The 12,790-nt window shown below is 48.8% G+C and overlaps 1 protein-coding gene across 2 annotated transcripts in view; it reads left to right on the top strand.

The window, feature by feature from the left end:
• KCTD16 (potassium channel tetramerization domain containing 16) overlaps positions 1-12,468 on the top strand; it is a 74,936-nt gene extending 62,468 nt beyond the window's left edge. For both annotated transcript variants that reach the window (XM_071570316.1, XM_071570315.1), the window contains exon 3: positions 2,257-12,468. In XM_071570316.1, the coding sequence (XP_071426417.1) occupies positions 2,257-2,708 (452 nt within the window). In that variant the 3' untranslated portion in view covers positions 2,709-12,468. The remainder of the gene's footprint in view (positions 1-2,256) is intronic.
• Positions 12,469-12,790: the final 322 nt, after the last annotated feature.

Here is a 12,790-nt window from a genome sequence, read left to right as displayed (position 1 = left end):
CCTGCTGCTGTGGGGTGCAGATGTAGTTTAGCTGAATGTCCCTATGAATTGGCTGGAAGCTGTTGGGAAGGCACTGAGAATTGCCACCCTCACATGCTCAGAGCCAGCGATGAGGTGGGAGGAGGTTACACAGCACTAACGGGAACCAATCGAAGCAATAATATTTTCCCTCTCAGCTCATTTTTCACTGTCTCTCAGAATTCATTCAGTTTGGTGTGGGGAGTCAGCCGTCAGGGCAGCAGGAACACGTCACTCTGGTGTCAGGACAGGCAAGCACCACCCATGCTGCTGCCAGGAGCTTGGTCCTGCTGTCCACCAGGAGGGAGGGAGACAGTGTCCAGAGGGAAAACATGTTGGAAAAGAGCTGGTGGCAGCACTGATGCTTGTCAAATGTGTTTCCTCTGTTAGGATTCACTGTTGTCCTTAAATACACACAGGCTGCATGGGGAAAATCACTGATTTACCGGTGAGAAGAGCTGAAGTGCTCATAGAAGGTGAGCAGGAACTGCTGGGATGGAGGCTCTTCCTTCCCACATGTCCCTGCTCCCTAGGGCTGGCCACAAAAACCCTCGCTGCTTCCATCTGATTGATTTTGCCTTCCAAGCATTGGTGGTTGCTCACTGGAATCATCCACTCTGTGTTTGGGAAGGGCAGAGCTCTGGAGCCAGCCCTCACAGGGCCAGCAGAAAACCCCTCACAGAGGTGGAATGTCAGCTGCAATAAGGAGCTGGAGTCCACACAGCTCCTGGAAGTGTTCTCAGAGCATGTGTGATCAGGGGTTTACAGGGCTCAGCACACAGTGCCTTTGCCCAAGCCCAGCAAATGATAAAAAACTTCAATTTAGCCATTATTGACTGTTTTCAGACAAGATACAGGACAGGACTGAAGCAAGTCTGTAAATTAGATGTAGTGCCACAGCTCACAGACTAAGAAACTCTTTCATCATTGACAAGGAAGAGGAAGGAGGAGATAAGGAGGCTTCATGACTTCTGTTTCTGTAAATTATGTGCCTTGTGTTCCTGGCTGAGAAAAGATGGAGACAGAGGAGAGCAGGGTAGTGACAGTCAGCAACTTTGTAACCACCATGAGCTTGCAGGGCCCTTACTCCAGGCTCGACTCCTTGGGCTCAGGGGCAGCAAATTTGCAGTAAGATCTACTTTTCTTGGGGTTTTCTTTTTTCCTCATTTTTGGTGGGGTTCTGTGTCTGGAGTGGTGACACCAAATTGTCCCCTCAGTCTGTGGTGTGAGGATGTTTCCCCTTTGGCCTCAACCTGCCCTGCCCCACTGGAGCTCCAATGGGGCCATGACCTGGCACTGTGTGTCACCTGTCACAGGTGAGACCAGGGGCTGCAGTGCTGCTCCGGCACTGCAAAGCTGAATGATACTTCTCTTGGTCTGGATGATGTTACTACTCTGCATGAGCTGGGAATGGTAATTCCATTTTAGTGGGAAGATGAATGCATCCAAATGACATTTATCTCTGTGATGATTGCAGTGTGGTCAGGGAGCAGTTGTTACTGGTGCCAGCTCTTCCTTTTGTCACGGATTACTGCGGCTGGGCAGGGTTCCAGCTGAAAAACAAAAATTCCAGCCCTGTGCTGCATGAATCAGGAAATAGTTACTGTCCTGGGGTTCTATCACTGAGGTCATGCAAATGAAGGTCTGTGTTTCCCCTAAACCTCTTATTTGTACATGACCAGGCCCTTGTGTTTGGGGAGGCTGCTCTGAGGGAGGTGGGAAGTCCACAGGGTCACATTTGGGGAGGGGAAGAGAGTGCTGGGGGGTGATGCCCACCAGAACAGAGGCCTGCAATGCTGGCTGCACCATCCGGCAGCCCCAGCTGGCTCTGCTATTGAGTCTTAGAGAACAAAGGGTGTCTGGAGAAATGGGTGCTCTGGCCATGGTCACTCACTCAGATTAAACACTGTATCCTTGAGTAGTGGTTTCTCAGGGAGGGTCTTGGAAAATTTTCAGACCCACACTGATTATCACAGAGACCTGAGCAACACATGCTGGCAGGAGGGATGGAGGAGCTACAGGGCTACTAAGAATCAGCTCCTTCTTGGGACTGGGTGAAGGGTTTGCTGTCAGTTTGTGGTGAAGCTCAGGGAAGTTTCCTGCAAGGGTTCCTGTGGCACCTGCTGCCTGTGTCCACCCCAGCCCCCAAGCTCCCCATGGGGCTGAGCAGCCTGTCCTGAGTTTGGCTGGGGATCTGGAGCTGTCAGTAACCTCAGGCACTCTCTGTTCCTCTTGCAGGTGAGCCCTCCCGGTGGTCCTCATCCCACTGCGACTGCTGCTGCAAGAATGGCAAAGGTGACAAGGAGGGTGAGAGTGGCACATCCTGCAATGAGCTGTCGACATCGAGCTGTGACAGCCAGTCGGAGGCCAGCTCCCCACAGGAGACCGTCATCTGCGGCCCCGTCACCCGCCAGACCAACATACAGACTCTGGACCGGCCGGCCAAGAAGGGCCCAGTGCAGCTCCTGCAGCAGTCCGAGATCCGCAGGAAGAGTGACCTGCTCCGGACTCTCACCTCTGGCTCCCGGGAGTCCAACTCCAGCAAGAAAAAAGCAGTGAAGGAGAAGCTCTCAATTGAGGAGGAGCTGGAAAAATGTATCCAGGATTTCCTCAAAATCAAGATCCCAGACAGGTTTCCCGAGAGAAAACACCCCTGGCAATCTGAACTGCTGCGGAAGTATCACCTTTAGGCTCAGGGTGGGGAGAGCACACAACCTTGTTACATTAGAGACAGATTCTAAGTGATACAAAAGTAATTCCCTATAATAATTATTTGTTAAGTCACCAAAACCAAAATCCATCTCTAGTACTGCCTAATTTGCCTATTTCACCTTAACATTTCTAGTCGTAGGGTAAGGATACTTTTGCAGTCCTGAAAGCACAATGACAAACGCTTTCGTTTGTAAACCCGGAGTCTTACACAAGCTGAAAACCTTAAGGGCACAACCAGACCCACACCGTGGGATGGCCGTGTGCAGCTGCCAGTGCTGTGGGAGCGTGGCCTGGGAACAGGCAGGTCAGGGGGATGTGAGCTCCGTGCCCTCTGCGTCCTCCTCGGAGCATGTCTGTTCAGAGGGAGGTGCACAGTGCAAAGCCCCAAGCTCTGCTGTGGCAGTTTAAGCATGTGTATATATATATATATGTGCATATATATATATATGTGTGTATATATATCTCTGTGTATATATATATGTGTATATATATATCTATATATATATATATATCAATATATATTGCTTAAAGATTTTCTGGCTCTCTCCTCATAACTGCACTTTCTCAGATAAGAGCATTTTTTAGCCATCTGTGGATGTTCCGTTTCTTTTCCAGGTCTTTGCAAGCTGAATAGTAGAAATCCATCTCCATTCCTCTCCTGCTCCCTCTCCCTGTCCTTGTCCCTGCTCTGAGACACTGTAAATGCACTTCAGTGGAGACCAGGGTGCAGTCTATAGTACTTTGCTACCATCAGCAAAACACTCTGTTTGGGATGATCTTGTCTGTCTGAGTCCTCCTCACACCTCTTGTGTTCCCCAAGGCTCTCCAGTGCCAGTGGGTTAAAGGTGTGCTGACCCCAGCTGGAAGACTATAGGTCTGTGGTTCCAGGGCTGTGTGTGGAGTGGCTGGGCTGGTTCCTGTGGATGCCAGGTGTGTGTGTCAGGAGCGTCTGTCCCACCTGGCAGGGACAGTGGACACTGTGTCCCATCTGACACAGAAGCACCCACAGAAATCACCTGCCTTGTGGTGCTCTGGCTGTGGGGATCCATTGCTGGAGGAGGGAGCAGGTGTGTGCCAAGAGAAAATACAACCCCGGGAGGTACCTGTGTCCCCTCTCACAGATCCCATGGTGGGACAGCCAGCAAACCATGTCATGTGTCCTGTATCACCCCAGGAGCCATGGGAAAGGCTGGTCCTGCCCTGACCAGTGGGGTGTGGAAGTGAGAGGAAGGAAGCAGGTGGGTCTACGGGGCACAGAAGTGTCAAGGCCAGGTGAGGCCTGAACACAGCACAGATCAGAGAGTGGACAGGGGTTGGCAGGTGGCAGAAGCATGGGATCAGCTAAACCTGGAGCAGAGGAGTGTGGGGGAGGCTTGGCTCAAGGGACTTGGGCTGCCAGAGCAGGCAAGCCATGGAGAGTGATGGAAAACTTAATTGCTCCAGCTAGCCTGGGTTGTCCATATCTGGGAACAAACCAGGTGGAGGATTTGAGATAAATTCTAAAGGCACAGAAAGAAGATTCTGTATATATAGAAATAACTATGGACAGTGACAGTGCTGGTAACACAGAGCACTTGGATTCTGACTTATTTAGCATCCTGCAGGTTTCAGGGCTTCCTCTCTCCTAAAATCCAGGGGCTGCTATGGGAGATGCTGTCCCATCTGCACAGGTTTTCTGTGATCCTCATGCAGTTCCAGCAAGGTGAAATCTCGGTTCCTGTGGGGCTCCATTGTGCTGGGCTGGGACCAAGGAGTTTGGCAGAGAACTGCAAGATCTTCATGAGCACATAGGTGTGTTTTGGTGAGGATGCACATTTTACCAGCAAAAAAAAAAAAAAGGAAGCAATACTTGTCCAGAAAGATCCATCAGCATGAGCTGGCTGTAGGGAGGCGGAAACTCTCCCAGCAATACATCTCCAGGTCACTGGAGAAGAGGGCTTGGATGTAGCAACTGGTCATCACCTTTATGGAGGTTGTATATGGAGAAGGTGCCATTCCTTACTGCTCGTATGCCAGGTTAGTACCAAGGATTGGGAAGGAGAGGCTCTGAGCTGGCAAATGTTCAGTGAGAAAACTCAGCCCTTCCCAGAATCGTGTTTTAGAATGAGTTCAGGTTTTAGGACATTCTCTCATGCTGGAGTTCAGGTGTGTCTTTTGTGCCACCCTCCACTTATGGGCTCAAAAGTCACATTTCCCCACAGAAATCAATATTTGCACAAGATTCGCAGACTTGGCTCTACTTAGTTATGTTGTGGTTAGTTTATAACATTTTTTCTTTCCCACTCAACATTTCCTGCATCTTGCCACCTTGCTCTGGCACCAAGCAAGAAAAACTGGGGAACAGATAGGGCTGTCCTTGGGATTTCCAGCAAAGGATGGGGTTGGGGACAGGTCATCTTTGTTCCTCAGCAGCAGACTGCAGCTAAAACCTTGTTCCTTCACTCCAGACATTTCCCTGTGTCTTTTGAATATCACAAGTATTTGGACTATAAACTGCATGTACCAGAGTGGAAGAACAGGCATTGGGTGTGTGTCTGCGTGTTCCCAGGCTGATGTTCTGGGGTCACAGGATTGCTCAATGATTAATAACTGTGGAAAAATTAGACCAAATGAAACGCGCCCGAGTGGGCTTGATTTATGTGGCCTTCATGTCTCCAGTTTGAGATGAAATGGTTATTACTCTCCAGTGCTACAAAAATAAAGGTCTCATGCTTCAGTAATCAAAGGCAGGCCAAATCTGCTGGGAAACCCAATTTGAGATGGGACTGAAGGGAGGCAGTGTCCAGGCATGGGACTCGTGTGTGTTCATGTGTGTTCTGCTGTGTTACTGAGGGACCTCGTTCTGATCTGACTCCATGTATGGTTGTTCTATCAGTGGCCTGTGTAGAGCTGGGGCTATGCGGTGGCTGGTGGGCTGGAGGTAGAACACAGCAGCCCTGAGTGGTGTGGGGGTCTGTTACCCCTTTCCCAGTGAAATCAGACCTGTGTGGGTGCTGTCCGGTGTTCTCCTTCTTTTCCTCCTCACTCACTGCCCTCTCTGCGCCACAATTACAGCATGTCACCACCCTCAAAGAGCCACCCTTGGGGCACCTGATTCTGCCACCACTGGAACAGGGACATGGGATGGGGGCATTCAGCAATGGTGTGGGAAAAACATGGGAAGGTAGAGACAAGAACCAGGGCGATTAAAAATGCTGTTCCATGATGGCCCCATAGGTCAGGTGTGTGTGGCAGCAGGTCAGGACAGAGTAACCAAACATCATGCAGGCACCAGAATGGTGGCAGGAGAGTGACATTAACTCTAGAAGACCTGTTTCCAAAAATAATGCCATGCACACACAACCACATATACATCCACATAGTTGGCTAGATACAATCACACCTTGGGATGAAAGTCAGGTTCCAATACCTTCTTGGCAAGATTGTTCCCCCCTCCCTTGTGGAATGGGTAGCTTTCACTGTTCCCAGGAAGTCCCTGCAATAGGTGGGTTAAAGGGGTACCTCAAAGCCTATGGCCAACTCGGCAGGAGAAGGGGAATGCAGCCCATGCTCAGTGTGTCCAGCACCTTCCTTCTTCCAGGGCTTTTCCCTGGAACTGTGCAAGTAAATGGGGCCACAAAAGGAAGAATGGAGACGATGCATTGCAGAGGAGAAAAGGAAACTGGAATGATATTGTCTGAAAGGCAGCTGGGTTTGGGGGTCTAAAAAATATTCTACTCAATTCTACTTGGTTTCAGTGAGAGAACCCTTGTCTCTCTCCCTAGGACAGTTTTTGGTAGCAAGCCAAAATTAAACTCAGTTCACAAAGTACTTTATTCTTTCTAAAATATCTGGGGGGGGGAAATGGACTTTGAGCTACTTTCCACACATAACAAAGACCAAATATAAGTTCTGTTGAAATTAAATTGAAAATTTACGTTGACTTCAGTGGGATTGGGATGCTCCTAAACCATCTTTTCTCAAGAAAAATGGACACTTGCCCCGTGACATCCACTTATATTGCTCGTAATGTCCGTCATCACCTGTGTGTGGCTCAGGTCTGGTTGTTCAGAGATGGTCTGGCACAGCCAGTCTGTAAATATCATGGCCTGGTCTATAGTCTTGCTTAAGCTTAGCTCAGGGCACTGGGGAGGGAGCATGGTGAGCACCCCCTCTCCCCATGGGCCACAGGATGAGTTACACAGCTTCTGTTGCCACCACCCACATCACTCCTGCCATGGTGCCCACGACAGCTTCCATTTCTCATGGGCAGAATTCCCAGTTTGCAAGGGTGTTATTATGTGCCCAAACACCTTGAGACACCTGAGTAGGACTCAGAGTGTCAGGGGGAGACACAGGGAGAATGTGTCAATTTACACAGACCCATGGGGACCAAATTGTTTTACCATCTGCACACACTGTCCAGAGGCTTCTCCGTGCTCTGGAGAATGTTTTGGGGTTTTAATTCTAGTTTGGTGAGTCCATTTATTAATTTCATTTGCAAATTGTGGGCCGAAGGAGAAGACAAGGTTGGGTTTCACTGGCAATGGCCATCAGGTAACTGAGCCCTTCAGCTGTGTCCCAATCTGCTCTCCAGCCCTAGGAAGGCTGGGGGAGACTTTCCAGCTCCTTACCCTCCCAAGAGCCCTTCCCACCACTTCGAGTATGGATTTTCAGAGTACTTTATGCATAAGGCCCCATGTGTATCATGGTACAAAATAATTGTCCAGTCTTATGGATAGTTTATGCCCCAACGGGGTTTTGTAGATTAATAGTAAAAGAACAAAAAAAAACCCAAAAAAAATAAAAAGAAAAAGCACTTTTAAATTATTTATATTATAAAAATACATTCTTTATTTTTCTTGGCATCGCTGTCACTTAGCTAAAAAATCTGTTTATAAATAGGATATTGCAGATTTTAAACTATAGCAATGCTAAAGCAAACACAAAAAAAGCAGAATTCAGAGTTACACAGACAAAATTTACTGAGGTGAAGCAGGAGGGTGGCAGGGCCCAGCTGGCTGAACGGGTGAGCGTTGGAGTTGAGGGGATGATGTCCTCCCTGGGGCCCCTTTATGGCTCCATCTGGCCATCCCCAGGGGGGTGGCAGGACCAAGTCCTCCCAGGCATTTGTGGCTGTACAGAGGAGCAGGTGCTGCCAGTGCAGTATTGTCCCAGCCAACGTGGGGTGTAGAGTGGGTTTGGTGATGTTGTGATCTCTTGGGGCCTTGCTTTTGTTACATTTTCGGACCTCATACAGCACTTAATGACTTCGCTGAGGCTGAGTCAGTCTGTTGCACATTGATGTAGATTAAGTGGCACCCACTGAATTACCTCTCAACTTTCCAACGTGGTTCACTTGTACATAAGTGTAATGTCAAACTGTTTACAGGTTCTTTTGTGCGTAATTGTGGAAAAAAAGAAGAAGTTTTAACTACAAATTTAAAGGAATCGATTTTACTGGAAAGGTATTTTAAAAATGAATGTGCTTAATACAGTATAGACATCCTTGCTAATGGTCTCACCTGAATGCATGTATCCGTGTTGTCAGTCCCCACCAGTGAGGTTATTGGCAATATTCTGCAGTCTGTGAATAGCAAATATGCATAAACTACTGTGACTCTGACAAATATAACTCGGTAACTGTTTCTACTGTGGTATGTAAAAAAAAAAATCCTGTAGCTTTTAGCCTGCTGTATTTCCCTGGTGCAAAGAACACCAGGAAAGAGAGAGATCTTGGATAAAATGAAGTCACAGCTGTGACCTGTGTGGGGTCGTTCATGCAACGGCACCTTCTGGGTCGCTGTGGTACAACTGCTAAAAATGCAATTTTTAAAGGCTGGGAGGTGGGAAGTGAAGGTGTTGCTGCTGCCTTCTGCCCCAGCATCACTGCTGGAGGCAGAGCTGGCCTTTGGTTTGGGGGATGATGAGTGAAGAGCTGCTCCATGTGCAGGGTGGGTGTCAGACCCTGCATGGGGGTGCACAGTACCAGTGTTGGGGCGTTGGGAGATTGAAGACTGCAGCCCATTTATGTTTGCCATTCAAATAAAGCAGTGAACATACACTGTAAGAGCACAGACAAAAATAAATAAGTTGATATTCTTCAACTGTCAAATATGCATACAGAAATACATGCAGAGATCCATCCAGACTTTCTTGCCCATGGGGATTTAGCATCAGCTCCTGTAACCACTTCCTTACCTCCCAGCTGGGTGTTATTCTCCCTTGAAAGTGGTGGGGTTTTTCCACATATATTTCTGGATTGGGCTGAAAATAACAGTTCGGTGGTTGCAGGGGAAAGTTCTTGCACAGAGATTTTCAGTTGTTGTGATTTGAAAATCCTGGCCCCAGCAGCTGTACTCTTGGAGAAGCCATTGCTGCATCAGGGGTTACCTGCCAGAAGGTTTCCAAAAATACTTTATCTGCTGTCATTTAAAAGATGCTTTGGCAAGGGACGGCTTCATTCCAGCCAGTGACTGAGTCGCAAGTGGAGAAAGTGCAGGGTATGACAAGAGAAGGATAGAGTGGAAAAGGCAGGATGTCTCTTTGGGACATGGAGAGGCAGCCAGTTGTGACCTTTTCCAGTGCTGGTTCCCAGTCATCCATCCCAGGCAGGTCCCTGGATGATGGTGTCCAGCAATGAAAACCTTACCTTCTTGCAATAACTGCTGCAAAGACAAAAGGGGGAAAGGAGGTGGGAAGGAGCTGTTCACATCCCTCTGCCTCAACATGGCATTTCCTGGAATGGCAGACACAATTCAAGATTGTTTCTGTATCTTGGTCCATCCCTGAAAGTGTCCAAGGCCAGGATGGACAGGGTTTGGAGCAAACTGATCTAATGAAAGGCGTCCCTGCCCAAGGCAGGGTGGTGGGATGAGATGGGCTTTAAGGTCCCTTCTGACCCAGGCCATTCTGTGATTCCTTCAGCACAGCTGTCTGGGACCAATCAGGGCTCTGTCCTGATGCCATCACCACGTGGGCAGCCCAGTTCTCAGTATTTTCAGTCAGTCATACATGCTTGCACAGCTGGAATCAGGAAGGATCACTGTAGGCAAACTGGGGCTGAAAAAGCCAGAAAACCCGATGATGGCTCACTCGTGGGGCTGAGGATCCAGGGGGATGGTTTTTATTATTATTTTCAATCTGGGGTACTTGGCTGTGGTTCAGAGGAAGGTCTTTCCAATGGCCCCTTCCTGGGAGTAGGTGAAAGATCCATTTTTGCAGCATTTCCCCCATATGGTGCTTCCCCATAGCAGAGTTTTTGATGCTGCAGTGTCTGCACAAGCATGTGGAAGGCAAAGTGTGTTGGAAGCTGTGTCTCTTCAGGTGGTGAGACAGCTGCTGACCAGGAACACCTGCAGCACTAGCAAGTTGCTGGCAGCACCAACAGCCAGGTGATGCCACAATCTCTATTCCAGCAGAGGACTCTGCTGGAGGCACCTGCCTTCTACCTTGGGCCCACACCTGCAGTGGGGTCTTGTGTCCCTAAACCCCCTCACAGCTCTCGGATGAGCTTCTTCTGCACTAACCACCTCTCATCTGGCATCAAGGAGCTGGGAGAGAGGGCAGGGTGAACCAAGGAGACAGTTCTGCTGCTGTTCCTGTGCAAATCCAGTGGTCTGTAGCCATGTTACTCCTAGTTGGGGTTGTCTCTTATGCTCCATCTCTCCATAGAGAACACAGGGGGAGCAGCTGAGAACCCTGGTGCAGTGGCAGGTCTTCTCCCCAGCAGGACAGCTTTGCAGCTTCCCATGCTCATTCTAGGGCAGGAAGCTGAATTTTGCTATTCTGAGCACTGTCTTGTCTTTTTTCATGTCAGGGCAGATGTGAAAAGAGTAGTGGGTGTTCAGGTTAGAACACCTGCACAATAATTACTGAGGATTTAATTACCTCCCTACACAGCACTGGATGATGTGCATGGAAAGTAGGAGAAACTCCCTTTGATACCAGGTGATATCAGAAAATGACTTCAATTTGCCTTACAACTATATAATTAAAGGATCTTATATATAGAAAGATGCACACACACACACACACACATACGTATGTATATTTCTTTTTCTTGCTGCTGGAGTTACAGTTGTTCTGGCCTGGGAGCAGAGTGGGCAGCACCAGGTTAGGGCTGAACTTACTCCATGCCAGGTGCTGCCATAAGCCACAAGGGTGAGTGGGCATGGGAAGAACAAACTCATTGCTTGTCCAAAGCCTTTTCAGAGGAGACGTCACTCCTCCCCAGAGGTAACCCCCAACACCCCAAAATGACAAGCTGTCCCAGCACCTGGTGTCTGTGGAGGTGTGGGGTGAGGAAGGCTGTGGTCACTGCGTTGTCTCTTCTGCTCCGTGAGCTGAGGGATTCCCACCTGGCACAATGCTTGGGCAGGTGAGGTGTTACTCTTCAGGTCATCATAGGCTTGACAGGAATGGGACTAAATTATTATTATGCCCCAAAACCAGAGCAAACAGGGAGCTCAGCAGCTTGTTTGGAGGTATGCAGGACAGGAGGTCCCTCCACTGTCAGCCAGGGCATAGGTGGGGCAGCAGCGCCTGGGATGTCAATCCCTCCAACCTCCAGCATCTCTCCCCTGTCCTGAGGCAGGGCAATGAGGAAACCTGCTGCAGGGAACTGGTACAACACGATGGATTCAGGTGAGGGCAGAGAGCATCAGATACTCACTTCTTGCTTGACTATTCTCTCCTTGCTTGACTATTCTGTTGCTGCTGCCAAGAGCCAGGAGCTGGTGCTACCCCAGCACCTGCGCTCCTGCTGCCGCGGTGTCTGTAGGGAGAGCTCTGTAAATACAGCAGGTTAAAAACTGGCACAGTATCAGAAGGTCTGTATTTAATGCAGATGTTTCCCATGTTTTGTAGTATTGTTTTATTGATAAATAAAAATCAACCAAAGACAAAAAAGGCACTTGGCATAGTCTGTGTGACCTGGACCGAGCTGCTGGTGGGCACTTGTGTATAGAGATGGTACCTGTCACAGGAGGAACTGCAGAGCCTTTGGCCTCTCCTCCCCAGTCCAGCAATCCCTGGGGAGCCTTCCAGAGACCACCACCCATTTAAATGGAGTGGACAAGCAAATCTCCCCTGAGCTCTGTGGGAAGAGAAGCCGCACTCTCATCTCTGTCTCTGGGTGCGCCCTGAGCTGCACCAGGCTCTTAGTGCGACACTGAATCATGAAACAGGGCTGGGATGACACAAATACCACTAATGGCTCAAAAATGATCCCAAAACGCTCAGGATTTTTAAAGCACAGCAAGAAAAACAAAACTTACAGCAATTAAACTGCATGTTAATAAGCCGCCTCCCAAAGAAAAGCTTCAGAAAAATGGGTTCATCGGAGACTCGTTAAAAAATCACTAAAACTGTTAATACTATAAACATCCTCTCTGTGGCATAAATTTTGCATCTTTCCAGATGTAGTTTTATTATTATACCCATTTTGTGGGAGGAGAAAATGAGGCACAGCTCTTAGGGTTATTTTGCCCCAAGGATCCAAGCAAGCAGCAGCCAGAAGGTACTAAAAGCACCTCCTCTGACCAAATTCCTGGTCAGGTGTGCCTGTGCCACATCAGGCTGCCACATCTAAACCCTTTAGCACTTTTTATTTAGTCTTTACTGAAGCAAAACATTCCTGATTTTGAGGCTTAGTGCTGACTGAACCGGGAAGTCACTATCTGTGATCCTGTGAGTGGCCATTTACCCATGAAATAGAGCTGAGAGACCAGAAGGAATTTGGGCAGACACTCTGCCTGGAATTTAACCCCTTGAACCACCTGGGAAGGGTTTGCTGAAGCCTTCCAGCTTTAGACAGTGCTGGGCTGTCAAAAATTCTCTAGCCCACTTCATTGTAAGCATATTTTAGCAGCTGGATTTGATGAGCTGAGGAACAGAAGGAGGCAGGACTGTTCCTGCCTTTGCTCTGACATCCCAGGCCTTGTCTACAGCCCTGAAATTCAGTTGGTCACATCACCGGGGATCAGAACTTCGTACTAATGGGACAGTAACCTGGGCAGGGCTGAGTTCTCCAAGGGAGAAGCGCTGTCAGGAGAGGAGATGTTTCCTGGATGTTCCAGTG

This window comes from Pithys albifrons, chromosome 15, assembly GCF_047495875.1.
Source record: "Pithys albifrons albifrons isolate INPA30051 chromosome 15, PitAlb_v1, whole genome shotgun sequence".
Lineage (NCBI taxonomy): Eukaryota > Metazoa > Chordata > Aves > Passeriformes > Thamnophilidae > Pithys > Pithys albifrons.
Note: the sequence above shows the minus strand (reverse complement) of the source record. Positions and strands in the feature narration are given on the sequence as shown.